The 21,246-nt window shown below is 51.4% G+C and overlaps 5 protein-coding genes across 5 annotated transcripts; 2 read left to right on the plus strand and 3 right to left on the minus strand.

Moving 5' to 3' along the window:
* Positions 1-4,711: 4,711 nt before the first annotated feature.
* INS49_015562 (uncharacterized protein) lies at positions 4,712-5,155 on the plus strand (the record flags this gene model as incomplete). Its single annotated transcript, XM_043176241.1, has 1 exon — positions 4,712-5,155. One exon carries the CDS (start codon positions 4,712-4,714, stop codon positions 5,153-5,155), a length of 444 nt encoding a protein of 147 aa, XP_043019696.1.
* Positions 5,156-5,923: 768 nt separating this feature from the next.
* Positions 5,924-6,731, minus strand: INS49_015563 (uncharacterized protein; the record flags this gene model as incomplete). The annotated part of the gene is made up of 2 exons (XM_043176242.1): positions 5,924-6,094; positions 6,207-6,731. The coding sequence occupies 2 exons, from the start codon at positions 6,729-6,731 to the stop codon at positions 5,924-5,926; spliced, it is 696 nt and encodes a 231-aa protein (XP_043019697.1).
* A 621-nt stretch (positions 6,732-7,352) lies between these two features.
* INS49_015564 (uncharacterized protein) lies at positions 7,353-8,091 on the plus strand (the record flags this gene model as incomplete). The annotated part of the gene is made up of 2 exons (XM_043176243.1): positions 7,353-7,641; positions 7,724-8,091. The coding sequence occupies 2 exons, from the start codon at positions 7,353-7,355 to the stop codon at positions 8,089-8,091; spliced, it is 657 nt and encodes a 218-aa protein (XP_043019698.1).
* Positions 8,092-9,804: 1,713 nt separating this feature from the next.
* INS49_015565 (uncharacterized protein) lies at positions 9,805-11,190 on the minus strand (the record flags this gene model as incomplete). The annotated part of the gene is made up of 1 exon (XM_043176244.1): positions 9,805-11,190. The coding sequence occupies one exon, from the start codon at positions 11,188-11,190 to the stop codon at positions 9,805-9,807; it is 1,386 nt and encodes a 461-aa protein (XP_043019699.1).
* Positions 11,191-16,279: 5,089 nt separating this feature from the next.
* INS49_015566 (uncharacterized protein) lies at positions 16,280-21,100 on the minus strand (the record flags this gene model as incomplete). Its single annotated transcript, XM_043176245.1, has 8 exons — positions 16,280-17,559; positions 17,731-18,217; positions 18,316-18,347; positions 18,424-18,640; positions 18,750-19,077; positions 20,378-20,798; positions 20,893-21,001; positions 21,068-21,100. 8 exons carry the CDS (start codon positions 21,098-21,100, stop codon positions 16,280-16,282), a joined length of 2,907 nt encoding a protein of 968 aa, XP_043019700.1.
* Positions 21,101-21,246: the final 146 nt, after the last annotated feature.

Raw genomic sequence — 21,246 nt, forward strand, 5'->3', positions numbered from 1 at the left:
TAATAATATCCCTAATATATATATATAAGCTATAAAAAGCAATAAAAGGAATGCTTAATAATAGGCTATTAAAAGAAAACTTAAATTACTTTTAAATATAAATATATAGGTTAAAGTACTTATTATTGTAAATTAATATATTATTAATTTTTATTAAATATATATAAAGAAGTTTAATGCTTTTAATAAGCTTATTCGCTATAAAGCTTAATTTATTATTTATAAATATATATAAATCTATAATATAAATTATAATAATACTTATAGCTTTATAACGCGTTATAATAATTTAAGATTAATTATTACTATCGCTATTATAATAAGCTAGTGGCTTTAGCAATTTAATATTAAAATAATATACTTATATAACTATTTAAAATATAATATTTATATATAACTATTATAAGGATATTAAATATTATTTAATAATTAATAAATTATTTTAAAACTTCTTAATACCCTATATAAACTTAAACAATTAAGCTATAAATAATTTAATACTTTTAAAAAGAAATTAATTAAATATTTAATAAAAATAATATTTAATCCTTACGTTTTTATTAAAAATTAAATTATTATTGCTATTTATATTAATAATATTCTTATTATTAAAAGTTCCTTTTAAGTTAATAAATTTTACATTAAGCTTATATAATATTTTAAGTATAAAAATCTTAATTTTTGCAAATACTTACTTAAATTAAAAATTATATAAACTAATAATAAGATTTATATCTTTTAAAAGGGATATGCTTAATAAATTTTAAAATGCTTTAATATATTTAATTATAATTAAAGATAAACTCTTATAAATTTAAATTTATTTCCATAATAAAAGAAACTTAATAATATTGCAATAAATGCAATAATATATTAATTATTTATTAAATTTATTAATTTTCTTATTATTAAAATAAAACTTAATCTTGCGTTTTTATATATAATACTCTTAATATTTAATGCAAAGCTTATAATTTATTATTTAAATATTGCAAAGGGAATGCTTTAATATATTTAGCATATATTAAATTATGCCCTATAATTTCTAAAATAAATATTATTATTTTAATTTACTATACTTAATATATATGTTAACGCTTTTTATAATATTAATTTAAATAATTTAAAAGTATTTAATGAATATATATAATTCCTTAATAGCGGCCTAATTGCTTAATTATTAAAGCGTTAATTTACTATTATAAAATCTATTTATAAAGCGGAATATATAATATATTTATTAATATTATTATATCTTTATTAAATAATTTAAGCATTAAAAGATTTAAATATTAAGTATATTAAATATTTACTTATTTTATATATTAATAATTAGCTAATATTAAACCTTATTTAAAATTATAAAGTTAATGCTTAATTAAAATATATTGCTATTTATTATTACTTTATTTATAAAGGAATTGAAAAAATATATAATGTTTATTACGTTATATTTAAAGATAATCTTGCTAATATTTATATAAAAGCATTACCTTGCTTTGCCCTTAAAAAGGCTTATAGGAGATTAAAATTAAGATAAATACAGGGTTTATATTGCTAGAAGGGGCATTTAAATAATTAACTGGAAATAATATAAGCGAAATATATAAATATTAAATAATATTTATATAATAATCTTAATATAAATTATAGTAAAATATTTAAACTATATTTTTAGCTATTAAAATAAAACATTTCTTATTATTATTAAAATAATGATATTTACAATAAGGGGTATATTAAAAGGTATAAGGGTTGTATGCCTATATGCTAACGCTAGCTTATAAATAGGCTCCTTCTAAGCGTTTAATAGCGGGGAGATTTCTCTCCTTAATAATCACAAAACAACTATCGTTTGCTTAATTGCTTCATCAGGAGCAATACCTGGATGGTAACTGTTAACTCTTCGGCAAATAAGGATTATACTAAAAGGACTGCTCCTCGGCCAAGCCATTCCCGTTCCATTGAATATCCACTCAGTGATATAACGCCGAAGACAGCTCGTGAAATACGAATTCTTCTACTTGAACAGCCTTGAGGCGAAGCAATATGTGGCCCAGCTGGTCATGCTGCTACCAGCTGCTAATTCACATATGTTCCAAAATCTTTTAGGTCTTAGCCGAAGGGCGAGGAATAACCATGTTACAAGTCCAGTTTCCGTCAACCATTAGAGGCTGCCGATACTCCACCACATAGCCTCCTCGACCCGATCGATGTTCAACGGTGTGAGAAAAATAACACTCTTTCAACTAGGTTCCGAGTTTCCCAAGCGATTGCAAAGTCTATTTTGAAATAAGAAATTATGAACTGTCATATGTTCATTTGGCTCCCCCGTACATAAACCTTTCTGGAATTTTATCATGAAAGAATTCAATTCCCACGGGGGATTTTTCAATGGCGTCTGACTTCATCAACAAAGCCAACCCTGATAAACTCAACCCCCGCCTGCCAATAAGCGCCAGTTTAGGTTTTCAAGGCCCAGAAGCGGCTTGACCAGATGAGCGGAGGGAGACTCCCGGCCCTGGAAGTCTCTATCGCCACTCATACACAGTTGGACAGCTCAGCATTGAGTTCAACCAGGCTCACGACATATAATCTCTCGGAGTTGTGCTACTAGAGACCGGTATGTGGGAGGACACGGTCAGCATTTACAGCAATCGTGATGTCCTCAGAAGCCTTGAGAAGAAGTCCAATGGACGACAGCCTACTTCCGAGTCGGTCAAAAGGGCAATGAGGACCTATGCCAACTTGTACCTGCCTCATAAAATGGGCGATGCGTACAGTCAAGTCGTGGATGTGTGCTTGTCGGACGACTTCCACAAAAAGTTGGGCCAGGACGACTTCGCCTTGACTTTTGAAAAGCGCGTACTTGACATGTTGGACGTGAAGACATTGGACGATTAGGATTTTCGGTCCTACTTGAGGGTCGTAAGGTAAATCATCTTTGCTTCAAGGACAAATTAGATCAGGACGATTATCCTATGGACTCACATTCAAAATGTTGGTAAATTGAGATTTTGCTTCTTTCCCTCTTGAAATCTACAAGTATCATCGCTATCATCGCTTTCTGCAATGGAATTTCTAACGGCACGTTCACAAATAGGATATGCCATCAGGTCGTAATTTCAAGCGCCATAGAGAAAACCTTCAAATGGCCGTAATGCATACTGCATTATCGCGGAGTGGCAATTTGGAAGTGAATGGGACTTAGCCCAACCTTCAGTGAGCAGTTCCAGGATTCGAGCGAGACATTCCTCATCCCTGCTAAGATCTAGGCTCTATCAAATAGTTTAAAAGGATAAAGCTACCTGCTCAGCCTTGGTTGAGGGATTTTGCAACCCGACGGTATGCAGCCGCTTCTGCATGTCGATGAGCCGGCCTCCTTGTCCGAAGAGCGAGACCCACAGTCCAAGATCTGGTATTAGTTACTCAAGAAAACTACCTATTAGGTAGTCATAACCAAACTCTTCAGCTTACGCAAGCCATCGGATGGTCTAACTGAGCCAAGAATGGTTACGGGATGTGGATCAAATTGGTAGTGCCGAGACGATGACCCGACGCCGGCCCTGAACACTCGATTAGTATTTCATTCTGAGAAAAGCCTGAATTGTGCCGCTAAGAAGATTTAACTTACATAATACTTGAGAACCACAGATCGGGGTTTGTCTTGGCAATTTTTAGACTGGCAATGATAGAAGAAATATTCGAAATCAGACAAATGCTTGCAAAGTCTTGGGCCGTTGCAACACGATTGTATGTGAGGGTAAGTTTGAATCTTTGAGCTTCGAAAATCAACTCTTTACAGTCTGCTGCACGATCTCTGGACATGTCATAAGTCCTTTGGATTGGTTTTGTGGCATAGTTGGAAGTATCACGAAAAATCTGTCACAAGAAGACACACATCCGATGGCAAAGAACAAGCATACGGAAAGATCGTGGCCCAGTCAAGATCTCGATGAGAACTAATTCTTTGCACTCTAGGCCTAAAAGTCTTGTTGAACAGCGATCCTCGGAGACCAGTCACTCACCGACACAAGCGCATCTCAAACACCGTCGGCAGGGCGTCACCAAAGAGTCATATGTGCGCAGCGCGTAAAAACTTCCTGCGTTCGCTTGAAACGTCAATACGGACCGAAAAGAACGGCCTTAGAGGTGACACTACCCGCGATGGTGTCCGTCGCGGCCCCTGGATCCCCTCGCGCTAGAAACGTCTAAAGGGAAAACCACGGAGGGACGACCCGTTCAGGACATGCGCACGGCCTCGGGATTGGAGAAACTCTTCGTGAGAAAATCTAGAGGCCTAGATTCAGAAATTTTGAACAAACGGTTCGTGAGCATGCAGCAGAAGACCTCTTGGCTACGGAAGTCAGAATGACTTCGGCTGTTTCGCCGCGGCAGTTCGATGGTGCCCACCGGAACAGATTCGAGTATAAATATGGCCTATTCTCCTGGTGGGAATAGGGTTTGTGGGATGGGAGGATAAGTCATTCTTTGAGAGAAATCACATCTACCACAAACTCAGGTCAAAATCACTCCTCCAACAGGCATTGGATTGCACTCCCGGAGAGCCACAGACTACTTGTACTTGGTCAACACTCATTGAGAATATCTCCAACCAAGTGCTCTAGATCATATCACTTTCCTTCAACCCAAAAAGAAACACATTCTCTTTTAAAAATTGAAGCGAATCTTCATCAACAAATCACCCAAAATGAAGTTCACCACTGCCATCTTCCTCACCCTCCTCACGGCCTTCACAACCGCCGCCCCCTTAGAGCCCCAGACTGTCCCATACGAGCTACAGGATAGCGAGGCCCACAACGCCACAGCCCAGGTCCTCGTCGAGCGGCGCTCGCAGACCGGCAAGATGACCCACTACACGCCAAGCATGGGGTCCTGCGGCAAGACGAACACGGAGAAGGACCTCGTGGTGGCCATCTCCAAGGGCATGTACGGGACGTACGCGAACCCCAACGCCTCGCCAATGTGCTCCAAGTCAGTGAGCATCAAGTGCAACGGCAAGACCATCAAGGCGGCCATCAGGGACAAGTGCATGTCGTGCGGCAACGGGAACATTGATGTCTCCCCCGCCGTGTTCACGCACTGCGGAGCGCTGAGCACAGGAGTTATTGCTGTGACTTGGGATGTGGTGTGAAAAAGAAAGGCGGGGATGGAGGCAGGATTATGACTTGAAATGAAAACCTGACGAGGAAACGTGGAAGGGCAATGACATCGACAATGATGCGTTCGAAGACACGAATAGACATAGACAGGTACACCAACCATAGACTGGTAAAAGGTGCTAGACACTAGAATCAAAAGTTTTTCTCTTTTTCTAGAACACAAAGCCATCCCGACTTCGCATGATGCTGGGTTAATATCCGGCTCAGAAGCTAGAGACTCTGTGCAGACGAGGCGTGTCCACATGCCGGAGTGATGCTTCCCGTGCAGAGCCCAGACTATCATCTTGCCTGGTTCAAGGCGCTCCCAAATACTCAATGACCTTCCAATTCTTAGGCACATGCCCCATTGTTTCAGCCTCTTCGAGTGAATCAGGTACATGGCCTTTATCCTTCCGTCTTCTCCTTGCTCCGAATTCGAATTCTCCGGTGGCTTGACGGATTGTCGTAAACGGGGGTTGCAATGGGATTGGCCAAAGCTCTCACATTGGCACCGCGAGCCGCGGATTTTGGGCAGCATCTAAGCCGCAAATCCTGGGATGACGGTGTAGTTCAAAGACCTTATCCGTTTGCTATTCAGGGCCACAAACGTGGCTGTCGCCCTTGCCCCAATTGTCTGACCCAACCTGTCGCACCGGGTCGGCAGACCGATCATTTCAAGGCTGAGGGCGCTTCTCATCGAATAGCAGGACCAACAGCTTGCTCAAGAAGTTTTCCTCTATCCAAAGATGGGCAAGCCTTCCTTAGAACGGCTTCGCGACCTTGCGGCTCTCGCTCAGCCCGGTCTCGGGGTCCTTGTACTCCTTCCACGTGACTGGGTACATGGCATTGCCGGCCTCGCTGACAGCCATGATAACGCCGAGCTCATTGCTCGCAGTGGACAGGTAGTAATTTGCCTGGTCACCAAGGGATATCTGCAACGCGTCTCGTAAGAATACATCCATGCATACACACACTTCACGTGGCCCACCCAGGGCCTTCCCCCCAACTTTCCAGTGCCGTAAAACTAAACAGAAAGGCACTTACCACCGACGCGCGCACGATATCACCGGGCCTAAAGCTCTCGTAGACCTTGACGCGGTCCTTCTCGGTGGCGCGCACGTCCTGCACGCGGATGACGCCCTGCCACTCTGCGCCGAGGACCGTGTCGCCGCACACCAGGATGGCGACGACGGCCTGACGCGGCGTGATGCGCGTCACGCGGCACAGCACCGTGTTTCCCACCTGCGGGAGGACCTCGCGCTGCTGTTTCTTGGCCCCTCCCGCCACTGACCCGCCGGCGCCGCGCGACACCGATATTGTGGGAAGCGCCGATGGCGCCGCAGCTCCTCCTCCCGCCCGCGAAGGCAGGTTTTGGGTGATTCTGGTGATGCGTTTTGACGGCCCCTGATTTGAAGAGGAGGAGGGCTGGGAGGTGGGCTGGGAGATTTCGACAGCGCCGAGCAGGGAGCTGTACAGGTTCGATTCGTAGAGGTGCACGCCGGGGCCGGGCTTGTACTTGGAGGCTGGGCCGAGGAGCTGGCCCGGGATTGCGAGCGTTGTTGTGGCCATGGCCGTTATGGCAGACAGTCTCTCAATTGTGTTGGTTTTGAGAGTGCAGGCGAGATGTCGTTGTTGTCGAGGCCGTCGTCGTCAAATTCTGGCGGGGCAGCTAAGCTCCGAGCTCTTCAGTGACGTTTGCGAGCCTGACCAGATTCGATGCGACGGTTGATCTGCAGAAAGTTTAGCGGCATGTTCCTGCAGTCCAGGACCAGGCGTGTGGCGCCCCCTCCACCTTCACACTCCCGCCCCGCTGCAAGGACCCCTGGACCCCTGCGCTGAGCTGACCCGAGCTCTGCTGGCCAGCAGGAGAAAAGTTTCTTTCCAGGGGTCCCTGCTGACTGTCAATCGCTATCCAATTGATCAATTGACAGACCGGGGCGGCCAGAGATGATTCGATCCGGGACCGGGCTATCCGGTGGGATCATTATTTGTCGGCGCAGACAGACCTCAACAATCCGCGTTGTCTCATAAAATATCTAGTCTGGTGCAGTCGCGTCCCACGATATTGAACTCCTCCCATAGCTGCTCACTTCTTTCTCCCTCTGCCGCACACGTCCCCAGCAGAGAAGAGTCGGACAGAGACGGATAGATCAAGACAGTCCACGTTAGAAGTCGAAACAAAGACAAGACATGGCGCGCCTCCTCTTCCTGCTCGCCGCCCTCGTCGGCCTGCTGAGCCCCGTCGTCTACCTGCTCGAGCAGCGCCTCGAGTCCTTCTACATCTTCGACACGGACCACCTGCACGACCTCTCCAAGCGCGCCATCGCCGCCCACGGCAACGACACCCGCAGCGTCGTCTCCTACATTGTCGGCGAGCTGCACGGCAAGCCCGCCCTCGCCAACCATGTCAACCTGGACGAGGAGTGGATCTTCAACAACGCCGGCGGCGCAATGGGCGCCATGTACATCATCCACGCCAGTGAGTCTCCTTCCTCGGTTTCTCTGCTTTATCCCCCTTGCGCCCAGCAACAACGACTAACAAACATAAACCCGACCCACAGGCGTGACCGAGTACCTCATCATCTTCGGCACCCCGATCGGCACCGAGGGCCACTCGGGCCGGCACACGGCCGACGACTACTTCCACATCCTCTTCGGCACGCAGCTCGCCTACACCCCGGGCAGCTACGAGCCCGAGGTCTACCCGCAGGGCAGCGTGCACGTCCTGCGCCGCGGCGACGTCCAGCAGTACAAGATGCCCGACGGCGGCTGCTTCGCCCTCGAGTACGCCCGGGGATGGATCCCGCCCATGCTCTTCTTCGGCTTCGCCGACGGCCTCAGCAGCACCCTCGACTTCCCCACCCTGTGGCGCACCACCTGGGTCACGGGCAGGCAGATGGTCGCGAACCTGGCGCTGGGCAAGCTCTGAGCGGCGGCCGGTGTGCGTGGAGGTTTTCTCATCAAGGCGGCGGTTTGGGCTCGGGGGATGACCACACTGACCCTGAAATTCTCATCGGGGAATGGCAACTGCCCTGAGCTCGTGTATGGATAGACATAGATGTCGCGCGGACGGAGCACTTGTCGCCACTCTGTTTTGTTTGAGGGCGCGTCTCCCGTGTTATATATGTATCACCAACCTTCATGTACATACACATAACCTATGCCGTGTAATGCGAAAGATAAAATGCCCCCACGTCGATGATATGTTCAGAGCTCAAAAGGCGTGAGTGTGGCTTCATTTGTCTGACATGTTGTCTTTTCTGTCGCTTTCTGTCGCTCTTACCTGGGGAGAAGGGTAGTTCGGCCGGGGGGGGGGTGGGTGGGTGAGTGGGGTGGACAAAATCTCGCAATATTTTTGAAGGAACTCTTAGAAGGAATATGGGAGGCTCAGAGCTGTTATACTGGACCCAAACGTGATTGGAAGGGAAGGGAATGTCGACATTTGGGACACGCCCCCGAAGACAGGAAGACGCTACGGGAAGGCATCCGAGAAAAGATAGATAAGGAAAAGTCACAGTGCAGACACACAAATGCCGGACACATTATCCCCACAGGTAATAAGAACCAAAGCAGATGGGCAAAAAACCGCAAAAGCAAAAACAAACACACAGAAAGAGCAAAATCGCATGTTTTGACGGATCCTCGATCGGCTCCGGTACGGGAGTGGATTCCGATTAACGGGGGATGATAACCTCATGTCCCCCAACTTTGCTTGCTTACCAACGAAACCACCCTAATTCTCTCTGATCCGAGTGGGCCGCCTATGACATGACAAAAATCTCCCTCCCTGTCTGGGTACCTGCCTCGCAGCGCAAATCCCTACCCTGCCTGGATAGCTGCTCGTTACAGCAATCAAGCGCGCGTTAGTCGGCCGTCGTTGCAGCAGCGGCATGACGGAGGCCCTGCTTCGTATTTCCCGCAGACATTCCCCGATCGGGAAGGTCAAGGCTGGCCGAGGGACTATCATCTGCTGGCCTCGCGGCACACATCTTTCGATGGATACATGTTATTTCATGCGCACCGCGTTTGCTGACACGGGTTTTGTATTAACAGCTGGCGATCTCCGTCAGAGTCATAGCTAACACTAAAAGGGCGTGAGGTGGTGGACGACCCTACGCGTCCTGTACTGTTGTTTCCCCTATCACCTCCAGGACATCATCTGAATATGATGCCTAACACCTTTTCCCGCTGACAGAACGAGCCTCCCTCCCTCCAGTCTCCTTTTCTCTTTTTTTGGCCGCCCTCATCGTTCAGATCCCACTCTTCTTGTTACCCAGTAATTTTGATGAATTTCATCCGACCCCCCCCCCCCGGTTATTTTGGAATGCTTCAGGTAAAACACATGTACAACGCAATTTTGCGGTCTTGGAAAACGCCGTCCGTGATGGTATGGTAGTGACGATGCAAGAAGTCTGCGCCATTGTTTGTGTATATGGCGGCGGCAGGATATCGTCGTCGTCAATAGATGCGCCCCTTTCAACTCCGTGAAATGCGCCCAGGTTCGCCCTCCATGGGGGGCTTGAGTATATAGGCCCTTGCTGAATTCGTCATACGCCGTAGTGCCGTCGCTGCAAGAGCCTGCCAAACTGCTGTCCCAGTAGCTTCTTGATCTCCCGGGCTGGTTCGGTGTCGGCTGGACTTCCTAGGCGAGCCACTCCTGGTCGCCTCTCGCAGGTCTCTTCATCTCCAGTACCTCATCTTCAGACTCGCTGTCCTCGTCGTCTCCAGGCTGCCCTCTGCCGGGCGATCCAACGGTCTCGTACTCCTCCTCGTTCTGGTCTTCCTCCCCTCCCTCGATGTCGTCCTCCATCCATGTCAGTCCATTGGCATGCTCCTCCAAGGGGAAGATTTCACGTGCGTATTCTTCCAGGCCTCGAGGGCCTTCCCACAGCTGGAGGGAGTCATGAAGACAGGTCGCCTCGAGCGCACTGTCGCCGAAGTACGGGGGTTGCTCTGCGGGGTCATCACCGCCCAGACCGAACAGTTTCTCGAGGGCCTCGAGTTGTATCCGGTACCCTTCGGGGATCTTCACCTTGACATCGATCTTACCCCTGACGTATTGGACCGGTCGGCCCACGCCTTTCTCGAACTGCTCGCATGCCTCGCGAGGGGATAGGAGCTCATATGCCAGCGCTATACGCTTGTCGCCCCACTTTTCCACACCATCCTTGAATATCTGGAGGATCGCCGGGCCGACATCATGCTCTGCGTCCAGCCAGGGGAGCTTGGCGTCAGGATGGAAAGGTGCTTGCCACACGAAAGAGCCGTCAGGTCGCAGCTCCATGCAAAAGAGAGGATACGGAAGGCCGGTGAAGTTGTTGTTGTAAATTCCGGTGTAGACGAAGGTGGCTGGCAGCCCGATCTGCTTCACATACTCCTCTACTTTTTGCTTGGGTGCCCATAGTGGTAAGCTTGGCCAGTCCTCGTTGTAGGTATGATGGTCAGGCATCGAAGAGTAGACATAGTGCTGAATGCCGGCCCTATTAGCTGCATCCGCCAGAGCCTCACCAATCTTGATCTCGTCACCGTAGAATGTCGTGTTGATGAAGGCGAGCTGTGCCCCTCGGAAAAGCTCCGAGATCAGCTGGTGATTCACTCCTATCCCATACATGGGTCCACTCTGGGTCACGTCTGCCTTTTCAGAAGTAGCACCTTGTCTCGTGTAGAGCTCGCCCACCAGCAGAGTGACGTGAGGATTTTGCCTAATCTCAGTCGCGATGACGCCTTCGAGATTCCTCATCTGGGCCCTCACATGGTATCCCACGGCGGTGACATATCTGATGAGAGAGGAGGCCTGCCGACCGCCAGCGTTGATGATGGCAATGGTTTTGTTAGGAGACGGCATGGAGCGCTTGGCGGGACGGGTGAAAGTAAGGGAGTTGTTCCGCGAATTCAAGAAAGAGCCTGCCTCTGAGTATGATGATCTTGAATGCTTGTGTCTCCGCTCCTCAACCGGCTTCGTCCTGATGGGGATACTCTGTGTTTGGGCTTGCTGGACAGGCCGATGAGGCAATTCCGCGTGAGGCATCTCGGATTTTGCTGAGCAAATGGCCATTCCTGAAAGAAGCCCTCCCGAGATCCTTGCTCCACCACGTTTCTCAGTCCGTCCACCGCGAGCCAAAGGCGCCCCGAGCAACGCTGGAATGGTTCGCTCAAGTGATTGCGACGATGTTGGCAGCCGACGATTGACAGGGCTGCGGTGATTTCTCGAATGCCTTCGAGCCGCCTGGTTGTGGTGGCGGTTGTTGTTGTTGACAGCGCAGTCCGGTTAAAGAAATGTGATTGGGCGGCCAGAGAACATGCGCAGAACGGGCAGAAGGCGATTTATGTATCGTTGAAGCGTCCCGAGTTTTCCAGGTTGGATCTGCGAGGGGACTGATCGGAGCCTGGAGGAAGATAAGGTTTCCCCGTCTTCCTTTCCAAAGGCGATGCGGAAAGTCACCCTACCTGGTTCCCGCTGTCACCCACACCCTGCAAAGTTACTCGTGGGTTCGTACGAGTGGCTTGTCAACTCCTGCAACCAGGCTGCAGGACAACTCTGCTTTTAGGCGCGTTAGTGGAATTGCGATGGCTGAATGAGGGGCAGGACACAGGTATTAAAGGACGAGGGCAGGGTGGTAAGGCGCGTCCCCGTGCGGAACATGGACCGTCTTGGGAATGGACAGTTGTGACACTGCACTAACAGAGGAGTAATGAGAATGACGGACAATCAGGTCAGAAGAGAAAATCTTGTTCCTTCGTGCAACGTAGTGTCGCGTTGATTTCCAGGTGACAGGCATATACCAAGATAAGACTCGCAGCATGACATGCATCCCAGGAGAATCAGAGAGGACGGCGAAAAGGGGACCAAGGGACGACAGTCACGGACTCACATATCAGACAGGATGTAAGTTTTTCGGTTATGGCTGCGACTGATTGGAGCAACGGCTCGTGCAGCCTCGTAGATCTCCCGGCTTGGTCAGGTAGGTGGAATATTCAAGTCGCAACTTGGTTCAGCGCATGTGGATGGATGTAGAGCAAGACGCGCGGTTGTTGCTTGGAACAGTCGAATTATGCCTGCGCGAGAGCAATACGTTGCTAGACAGATTTACTTGGCATCGAAGAAGCAAGCGTGTTGAAACCCCAATCGGGAATTACCACAAAGGGTGGTTGGTGGTAGCCTCAAAGAGTGAGTGGACTGAAAAGGGGGAGGGTTATCATCTGGGGAAGAGTCGCCGGCCCCAGGATCGATCGGTTCTGACAGCCTCTGCTGGTACTGGCAAACTCCGAGTCGTCAACGGCGCAAAGAGCCGGTCAGAAAAAAAAGGTCACAGGTCGCGTGCAGGAAGGTAAAGCCAGGGCTGTTGCACGATTTGGTTCCGTCCAGATGAGACTCAGTCAAGCCTAGACTCGGCTAAGGGATCCGAGAAGATAAGAGGCGAGACAGCTGTTGGCTACGAGAACCTTGTTGGCGGAATAAGGACCGTAGGTACGTGAGCGAGAGCCTGGGCCGGAGCCTGAGGGCCTGAGCCTGTGCGTGAGGGGCAACGCGACGGCGGAGAGGATGGCGGTGAAAGACGTGCCTGGACGTTGCCTTTGTTCGGATATGTCTTTTGGTGTTTCAGGAACAGACGGAGAAGGGCAAGGAGGACCATAAAAAAGGCAGAAAGAAAAGTCTGCCCGTCAGTGGTCACGACGATAGTCCCCAATGGTGGTCGGGTCTGGTGGGCTGGGTTGGCTGGCACCTTCAGACGTGGAGCCGCGGCAGAAAGTGGTGCGGTGCGGTGCGGTGCGGTCTGATTCTTAGCCCAGTGTGGAGGACAAGCAGAATTAAGCCAAGTGGATATCGGGGTATGTGCTCCAAGTTCGAGGAGGTCAAGGAAGGTAGATACGGTACGGAGTATGTACCTCTCTGGCGGTTTGTTGCGAGCAGTCACGTCCTCACTGCGCGGTTCCGCTCAGGTCAACTCAGCCCAGCACCGCGGTCACGCAATATATGAGGTGCCGCAATGGTTGGGGGGCGCAGAAGGCGCAAGAAGATGCAAGACGCCGGACGGTCGGTAGGAATGGGAACTGTTCCTTATCTGCCCGTCTGTGTCTGCCCAGGTGCCTCGTCTGGGATTTCATGTCTTGTGGCAGTGACCAGACAGACAGAGGCATCCATACAATTGCTTGATCCCTGGACCAGCCCAGGCCAGCCAGAGCAGGCGATCAGGCGGGACTAACAGTCACAATAACATCAAGAGGCATGCCCGCCCGTGGTACAGTGTACCGCGAAGTGGTGCCGCTGTGGGAAGGCTGAGGATGTACATGGACTCCACACCCCATCAAGCTCCATCGTCCTAGCCCTCCACACAGGTCCGCGTCACATCCAGGATGGACACCTGAAGACAGGAGGGAGGACGGCGAGAGGGGGAGAGCAGAGCAGAGCGCACGAGGTTGGCATGGGCTTCGTCGATTCGACAGCGAGGTCGGGCTTTGCATGGTGAGTGCGAGGGAGAGATTAGGTAAAAGATTCCTACTGTTGGCCGGGACAGGACAGGGCCTGTTGGCATTTGCCATGCCAAACCGACTTAGCGACCAAGATAAAATTCAGAGTTTTTCCTCCCTCCACGGAAGACTCGCAGACACGGAGGCTTTTCATCAGGGAAGCAGCTTGGCCGCTCTGTTTGATAGATAGGCGGAAGGCACCCTGTTGGCCCTCGATGGGCCTTCCTTCCCTGACCGGCTGGCAGGCTTGTTGTCCAAGTATGCTTGCTGCACACACGGACACGGAAACTCGCGGTATGTGTAGTGTACGTGCAGCATCCATACAAAGACTACAGTACAATATTCAGTCCAGGCGGGCTTGTGTCGGAAACACTTTCCTTTTCAGTGAGTGCAGGTTGAGCTTCAGGTCCGGGTCCAAGTCCAGGTCCGGGGCGATGCAGGCCAGGGAGCCAACACCACGAGTGTCTGTCTGCTTGCGTTTGCGGCTCAAGTGATGAAGGGAGGTGCGATCCTTGTGCCCACGTAGGAAGGTACCTTGTATCTTTTGCCTTAGCACACCCACACAGAAAGATGCTCAGGAGGGAAGGGACATCCACCCCGCCCATCCAGTAAGAAGGTGGGGCGTGGGTTCCTGCTCAATGCACGAAGCACACCAGAACTGCTCCCAGTGCTCCCCTCTGCCCCTCAGCCCCTCCATATTACCTTATGTATTACCCCCCGACTTTTGAACGGAACTTTCTCGTTTGCCATTCCTGCAGTTTACGATGGAGACTCATGGAGACGTGATATTTCCCATTCCCGGTCCTGCAGCCTGCGTCACCACCCGCACCTGGCCGCACCGGGCCATGCCCATCTCAGAATTCGCGGTGTCATCAGCCTTGCCCTGAGTCAGGTACCCCCCCGGGTGCCCAGGCCGAGCCTAGACGAGCAAGGCTGATAGCCAATCCCGCCGCTGCCCAGCTCCTCTGCTTCTTATCAGCAGCTCGCAGCTCGCAGCTCGCAGTTGACCCCGTCTGCCCGTCCGGCGAGAGGGTAGGCCAGGTACCACCAGTAAGGAGACGGATTCCGTTTCGGGCCCATTCCTGTCGGAGCACTACGTCCTAGACGGTGTCACAATCAATTGCACTTTGATTGCCAGCCAATATACTGACGCAGCAGCAATACCGTCTGTACTCCAGTTGTATGCAACATCAACGCCGACTCATCGACCCGGTCCCGTCGGGTGGGCACTTGTTGCGCATGCCTGCTCGGATGCACTATGCTGACTGGCTGCATTTGCATGTCTCGTCTTGATAACAAGTCAGTTCGGACATCATCACAGCCTCTCACCCCAGAATTCTCGGGCCTGCGGTCATCCAACGACTGATTGTACATCGCACACGGGGACTTCGTCATGGCACACTCATACACACACGCAAGCAGGTGGCCAGTTCGGAGGAACAGCCTAGCCTGTCACTTGTCCAATGAGGCTTGCAGCCAGGATGTGCTAAAGTCAAGCCGGTCTTACTGATATCGACCATCTTATCGTTGTCATCTTCACCTACTGTGGTACTGGCCTTCGCTGTCGGAGCAGGCATCAGACACCGAACATCCCAACACGCCTGTCTGGGGTCCCAGCTTGTCGGATCGACCGCGCCCAGTTGTGCTTGGGCTGGTGCTGGCACAACCGACGCCGCTGGCCGCTGGGATGGTGGGCGAGAACCGCTCGTCTTGCCCCCGCAGGCCACCTGCGGCTCGCCTTAGTCCTTGCAGGCCCCAAGCGCGCCAAAATCTAAAGCACTGCTTTCCGTTACGTACAAGTCGCCTCAGCTAACGCTGCTATGGTCAGCTATTCCCAATAGCCCTGGGGGTTTAATGCCGTCATGAGACAGTCGATGGCGCGTGTTTATGCTGCCCTTCCTGCTAATACGGTCTAGCTCCCCTGCTGATGTCCATTGCATCTCCGCGGAGGTCTTTTCTTTGCCATTCATTCCTCTGGGCGCCCGTTGGGAATGGCCCCCTTCTCTAATTAGCTTCCGCAACAGGACGACGGTGGTCTTGATGTTTAGTCCCGAAAGGCAGGGGGCGCACCGGCCTCAATAATGGCGTTGCAGCACGCAACCCTAGCCGCCCGGCGTCCTCCGCAGTCTCCCTACTGCGGGTGCTGCTGCTCGATTGCAACCGGCCCCATGGGGAAGGCAAGGCCCCCAGCGAACAAGCTTCTCCCCAGCCCGGAGAAAAACCGTCCCACTCCCAGGCTTGTCAAATCAGGGATACCCTGCTGCGAGATGTACCGTAGATGTCCTACCACGTCCCCGGGCCAAGTCGGTGCTAGCAGGTGGACGTGTTCGACGGGCCACCCAACCGGACTGGGGTGGTCCGAGGACGGCCGTGAAGTGCTCATGTGAGCATTGTCTCAATCCTACGAGATAACGGTGCTCGTCGACTAAGCCCGCCAAGTCCAGAATGGGCGACCGCGGACAACGACACGATCCTTGGAATGTCTGTATTGAAAGGGAGGGGGATGCTTCCGGCTCGTACCGGATCTAGCCCGCTCGCTCACGGGGCCGGCTCAAATTATTACAGGCATGGCCTCTCTTGCTTCCGGGCAATAACCTCCGCCGGTGAATTGCGACCGTGCGTGCCATCGCCTCGGGAAATCCCAACCCCTATGGTCCCTGGTGGTAGCTCCCGCTCCCACTGGTGAAATCAGATTCCATGAAGTTGATACTAGAATAGTCGAACGAGCTGTCGTCGCCCATCCACTGCTCGGCGCCAGACGATGGGCCAAACGTGGCGTTGGCACGGATGGCCCTTTCCAAAGAGGTCCAGTCGATCGTTTCCATTGCATCTGTCGCCTCGGGCACCCAAGTGGCTTCCATGCTGGGCTCAGCTGTCACAGGTCCTCTCGTAAAGCCATATTTACTCAATTCCGGTTGGCCCTTTAACGACGTGTTGAATGTGCTTTGGTCAGGCACAGATGACACTGAGCGTGGAAGGTCAGCCCTGAGGTTCGCAAAGGGGGCTGAGGGCTGAGCTTTGGTCCCGCGTAGGCCCACGAGGTGCTGCTTACCGTTGATACTCAAGCTGTCAAGGGACGGGTAGTAACAAGCTGGACCAGATTCCTGAGGCCTTTGTAATTCATCCAGCATCGAGACCGACTCCCTCTCCGCAGCACCGCTCTTCTCAATCTTGCGAAACATGACGGCGAGAACCTCTGGCGCCTTTTTCACTTCTGGTACAACTATAGCGACTTCCGTCCAGATGCGGTACGACCGTTTGAGCGCTTCCATAAGTTGCTTCTTGCTCGGTAAGACTGTGTCCTTTCTCGTCCAGTCAAAGTTCCCGCCGGGCTCGGTATAGTGGTCGTTCTGGATGACAAGGTAGACAACCATGGCCGCGAGCAGGAGGTCGTGCATGGCGAGGCTCGAAACGAACCATCCGTTCTGGCTAAGCATACCACCTGGCCTTGCCGCCTCGAAGACAATGTTCTGGTATTCCAGCAGCGCCAGCGCTGCCATCAGGCACCTCCGTTTCGAGTAGTTATGCTCCTTCTTAAACCCCTTCTCGACCAGGTACCGCCTGTGCAGCACGCAGATGGCCTTGTGGTAGAGCGCCGCGATGCCGAACCGCTGGACTACCTGATACGGCGGGTCAGTCACGCACTCTTCCAGCGGCCTGACCTTCATAAAGGCCGGCATGGCGTCGAACTTTGCCGCCAGCTGGCTGTCCAGATCCATGACTTCGTCGTATGTCGGCTCCGTGAGCGCGTTTGCCTGCCTCGCCACGAGGCCAAACAGCTTGCAGATCCCAGCTTTGAACGTTGGGTATGTCATGTGAGTGTACTCTGTGTCTGGCCTCCCTGGCGGCAATTCCTTGGTGTTCTCGTCAAAGTCCTCGTCCATGAGGTTCCTAGGTGGCAGGGTATCACTCTCGATGCCGTGAATCACTGGGAAAGTGTCAGCCAACCTTCCATTGAACGTTCAAACAAAGATTCAGATGTGGTCATTAACGGGCACCCCGGTTGTACTTCGACCAGTTCGATCCCGGTGCTTCTTGTATGCTGAGAATCACTCCTCGGGGCTATCTAGAAAGAAGCGAATGGACCCCAGAAACTTACTACTAGGCAATCCCAGGTGAAATGCCACCATCAGGTCGATCTGAATCGCCAAGTTCCACATCCGCCGACCCATCTCGGCCTCAAAGGGCGAGAGCGGCGACCCAGGGAGCTTCGTCGGGTCACGGTGCAGGCCCATCTTGAGCATGATCCGGATACACACGCTCGACAGCAGGTAGCAGTTCATCTGCGACGTGCGGTTTATGAGGAAGTCGGCCTCGACGTACAAAATCAACGGCGCGCAGGTCAGTGGGCCCAGGGGCGAGAAACCGTACAGGCCGTCACGCGAGGAGCACGTCAGGGCGGACCCGGCTGCGGCGCGGTACTGGCGGAAGCGCTGTATGGGCGTCAGCGGGACGTTGTCGCTGGCGAGCTCGTGCGGCGCCATGAAGTTGCTGAAGAAGATGGCCAGCGCGAAGACCATGTACAGCAAGGCGAAGAAGTCCATTTCTATGGTGGGCGAAGTCGGGTCCGCCCAGAACTCGTTGTACTGTCGTTGGTTTCTGTTAGCACCGACCATTTTGATCCCAGATTCTCACGTCGTCAGGGGTTTCGAGATCACTACGCAAGGGCTTGGGTCACGCATACTAATCTGCTGAATGTTGGCTTGTGGACAACGTCTGTCAAGCTTTGCCGTCAGCACCCTCTTTCGGGACCACTTGGGAAAATGGGGATAGCGAATAGTGGCTTGCGTACGCTGTGAGGCCGAGTGTGCATTGAAGTATCGCATGACCAATCGGTCGGCAATGTGCTTCGGTGGAAGTAGGTCCAAGAATTCCTGCCTGGTCCTCGGGGAGGTCTTATCCCTAATGAGCATCGCGGGCGAGTCCCCGTCGGTGAAGTTCTCTGGCGAGTCGCCGCTCATTTCTTGGCTGACTTCCTCGCGGTCAAAGTAACTCTTCAGGTCCTCGATCTGTGCAGCACAAATAGTGTCAGCTCTCGCGTTGCCGCCCTTCATCGGTACTTCTCATTGGATAGCACGGGTGTTGTACAAGGACGGTAGGCAGGACATTAACACATACATCACCTAACATAGCCATGAAATGCGTAGCCCCCACATAAGTGGTATTTCCTCCCCTCGCCCCTGCGCCGCGGATGACCTGGGCCCCCGAGGCTGACGAGGCAAACTTGCTGGCGTCTCTGTCGCCGTCACTGTCCATGTCCTCGCCGACCGCCGTGCGCTCCGAGGAGGGATCCCTCACGTTGCCGTCCTCGTCGAGCATCTCGCGGACCATGCCCTCCAGCCTCTTCAGGCGGGCGGCCATGCTCTTGGGCGGCCTGTTCTTGACGGGCTTGGGGGCGTACTTGCAGAGGTCCACGCGGGACTTCTTGAGGCAGTTTGTGCATGGTCTGTCGTGCTCGTTAGCATCGTGACACAAGACGTAAAGGGCGGTTGTGATACGCCGGTATATTTGGGCAGGGACGGACTGATGATTCCGTATCTAACGGCGCCTGGTTTCGTGGGCGTTGACCCCCATATCCCATGCCGTCCACATGAGAATTCAGTCTCTTCAGACTCTGAGGTGCCGTGAAGAAAAGCAAATTGCAAATGGTATAAATTAAGGGGGGAATATCTTGCGGCGGCTCGTGGTGTAAAAAATAGGTCTTACACTGCTCTATCACACTTTAACTTCGAAACCCGGCACGGCGCACACGAGAGGAGCACCCTCGACCTCTTCGGCGGCGTGTCCGCAGCGGTGCCGGCTGGCCTGGCGTGGCCCGGATTATCATCCATCATGTCCATCTTCAGAGGATCCCAAAATGGATGAAGAGAGGGGAAGTGAGTCTCGACGACAGAGCACTCAGCTCCTCGAAGATCTAGTGTCCCTCCCAAGGTTTAGGCCGTCTCAGTCTCAGGGGTAGGGAAGTAAGTTACTGAATGCCGGCGGGCCGGGATTGGCGGGGTGCCCGACTGTGCGGGCGGTGCGGTACAAGTACGACAGGTGCTGCACGGATGAGAGATGCACGTTTCTCGGGCCACTTGATCTTTGTGTGGGTAATGTTGAATATTAGAACACGGTGTTGCAAGAACAATCACGGTGACCTTTTTTCACATGCGAGATGTGAGACGCGAATCCTTGAGGCCTACCTACTGCGGTAGCGCAAGGACGTGTAACAAATGTAGCTGCATTCAGCTGGCCTTCAATCCGCATGACTAAGCTGGCCAGAATGGGGCAAGGCCAAGACTGTCTGAGAGCTGCCAGTGAAGCGTACACCCATACATCGCCAGCACCAAACCAATACCCACGCTTAATTCACATACCCAATTCATACACCTAAAACTTATACACCTAATTTATAAGTATTAGGTATTAGGTGTATAGGTGTTGGGTGTATGGTATTGGGTGTATGGGTATTAGGTGTATGGGTGTATGGGTGTTGGGTGTGTTACCGTATATGGGTGTGTAAAATAGGCTTGGTGATATGCTTCAATTGGCTGTAGCTGTAGTGCCAGTGATGTACGCGTTTTTACGGGTGCGAACATCCCGTTCTCTTTATTAATGACATTGCTCGCTAGAATAGCAGTGACCGGGCAACCCCCCCCCCCCAAACCGCCCCCCAACTGCCCTTTTGGGTATCATAACTTCCTCTTTGTAGCACTTCCACACCTCATGTCGAGAATGAGTCAGGCAGCCTCTCGATGACATACTTGCCACGGCCAACAGAGAGTATGGGGACTCCAGGAATCTTTCGTAGGCGGCGTTTCAGGTCTCGATCGTTGGTGGCGACTATGTAGATCCGGTTCTTCACACATCTGTCCACGATGCAGTCATCGGCGTACGTGCCGCTGTGGACACTATCACAAGATAGACGCTTCCACCTCTCGTCTCTTGCAATTCGGAGTGCAATTCTGTACTTGGGGCCCAGCTTCTCTAGCTCCGCCATGACGCACGACGTGATCAGGACCTCGACCTTTGCGTACAAAGCGTCCATCATGCCTTCTAGCATCTCGATCTTACGCGAAACCGTGTGCGAGAGGAAGTTGGTATCCACGATAACCTGGTAAGGCGGTACGAGAGCCGTATTGTGTTGAAAGAACATCGAAGAGGGCGCTTGGGGGATCTCGCGGACTGTGTGTGGTGTCTGTGGTCAGCTTGCAGTCGGCGGCGAAAGAGGAGGGAACGCGGCGGTCGGGGCGTGGCTGCCGGGAGTAGGAAGACATACTGAGCTCCCCATTTGCGGTGGCCTTCTTCTTTGTTTCTTGGACCTTGTCGGCCTTCTCGCGGTTCTCCTTCAACCTGTCGTCGCGTTTGCCGATGACCCGCTTGGTTTCCTGTTGGGCTCAAGTGGTCAGCGTCGTTGTCTGGAAACTGGAACTGGCAAAAAGGTCGGGACTGACAGCAAACTTTCTGGTCTTCTTTGCGACGCCCATTTTGCAGATTGTCTGGGTCGAGTGCGGGTGGGAAATGTATGGCTGAACAGTGTACGGTGGGTAGTAGATGTAGAATGCGACAGAGGATTCAGAAAATAAATTCCGTCCAGCTCTGGGCAGGCAACGGATCACAGCCGAAGACCCCG

Source organism: Diaporthe citri (assembly GCF_014595645.1).
Source record: "Diaporthe citri strain NFHF-8-4 chromosome Unknown scaffold_9, whole genome shotgun sequence".
Classification (NCBI taxonomy): domain Eukaryota; kingdom Fungi; phylum Ascomycota; class Sordariomycetes; order Diaporthales; family Diaporthaceae; genus Diaporthe; species Diaporthe citri.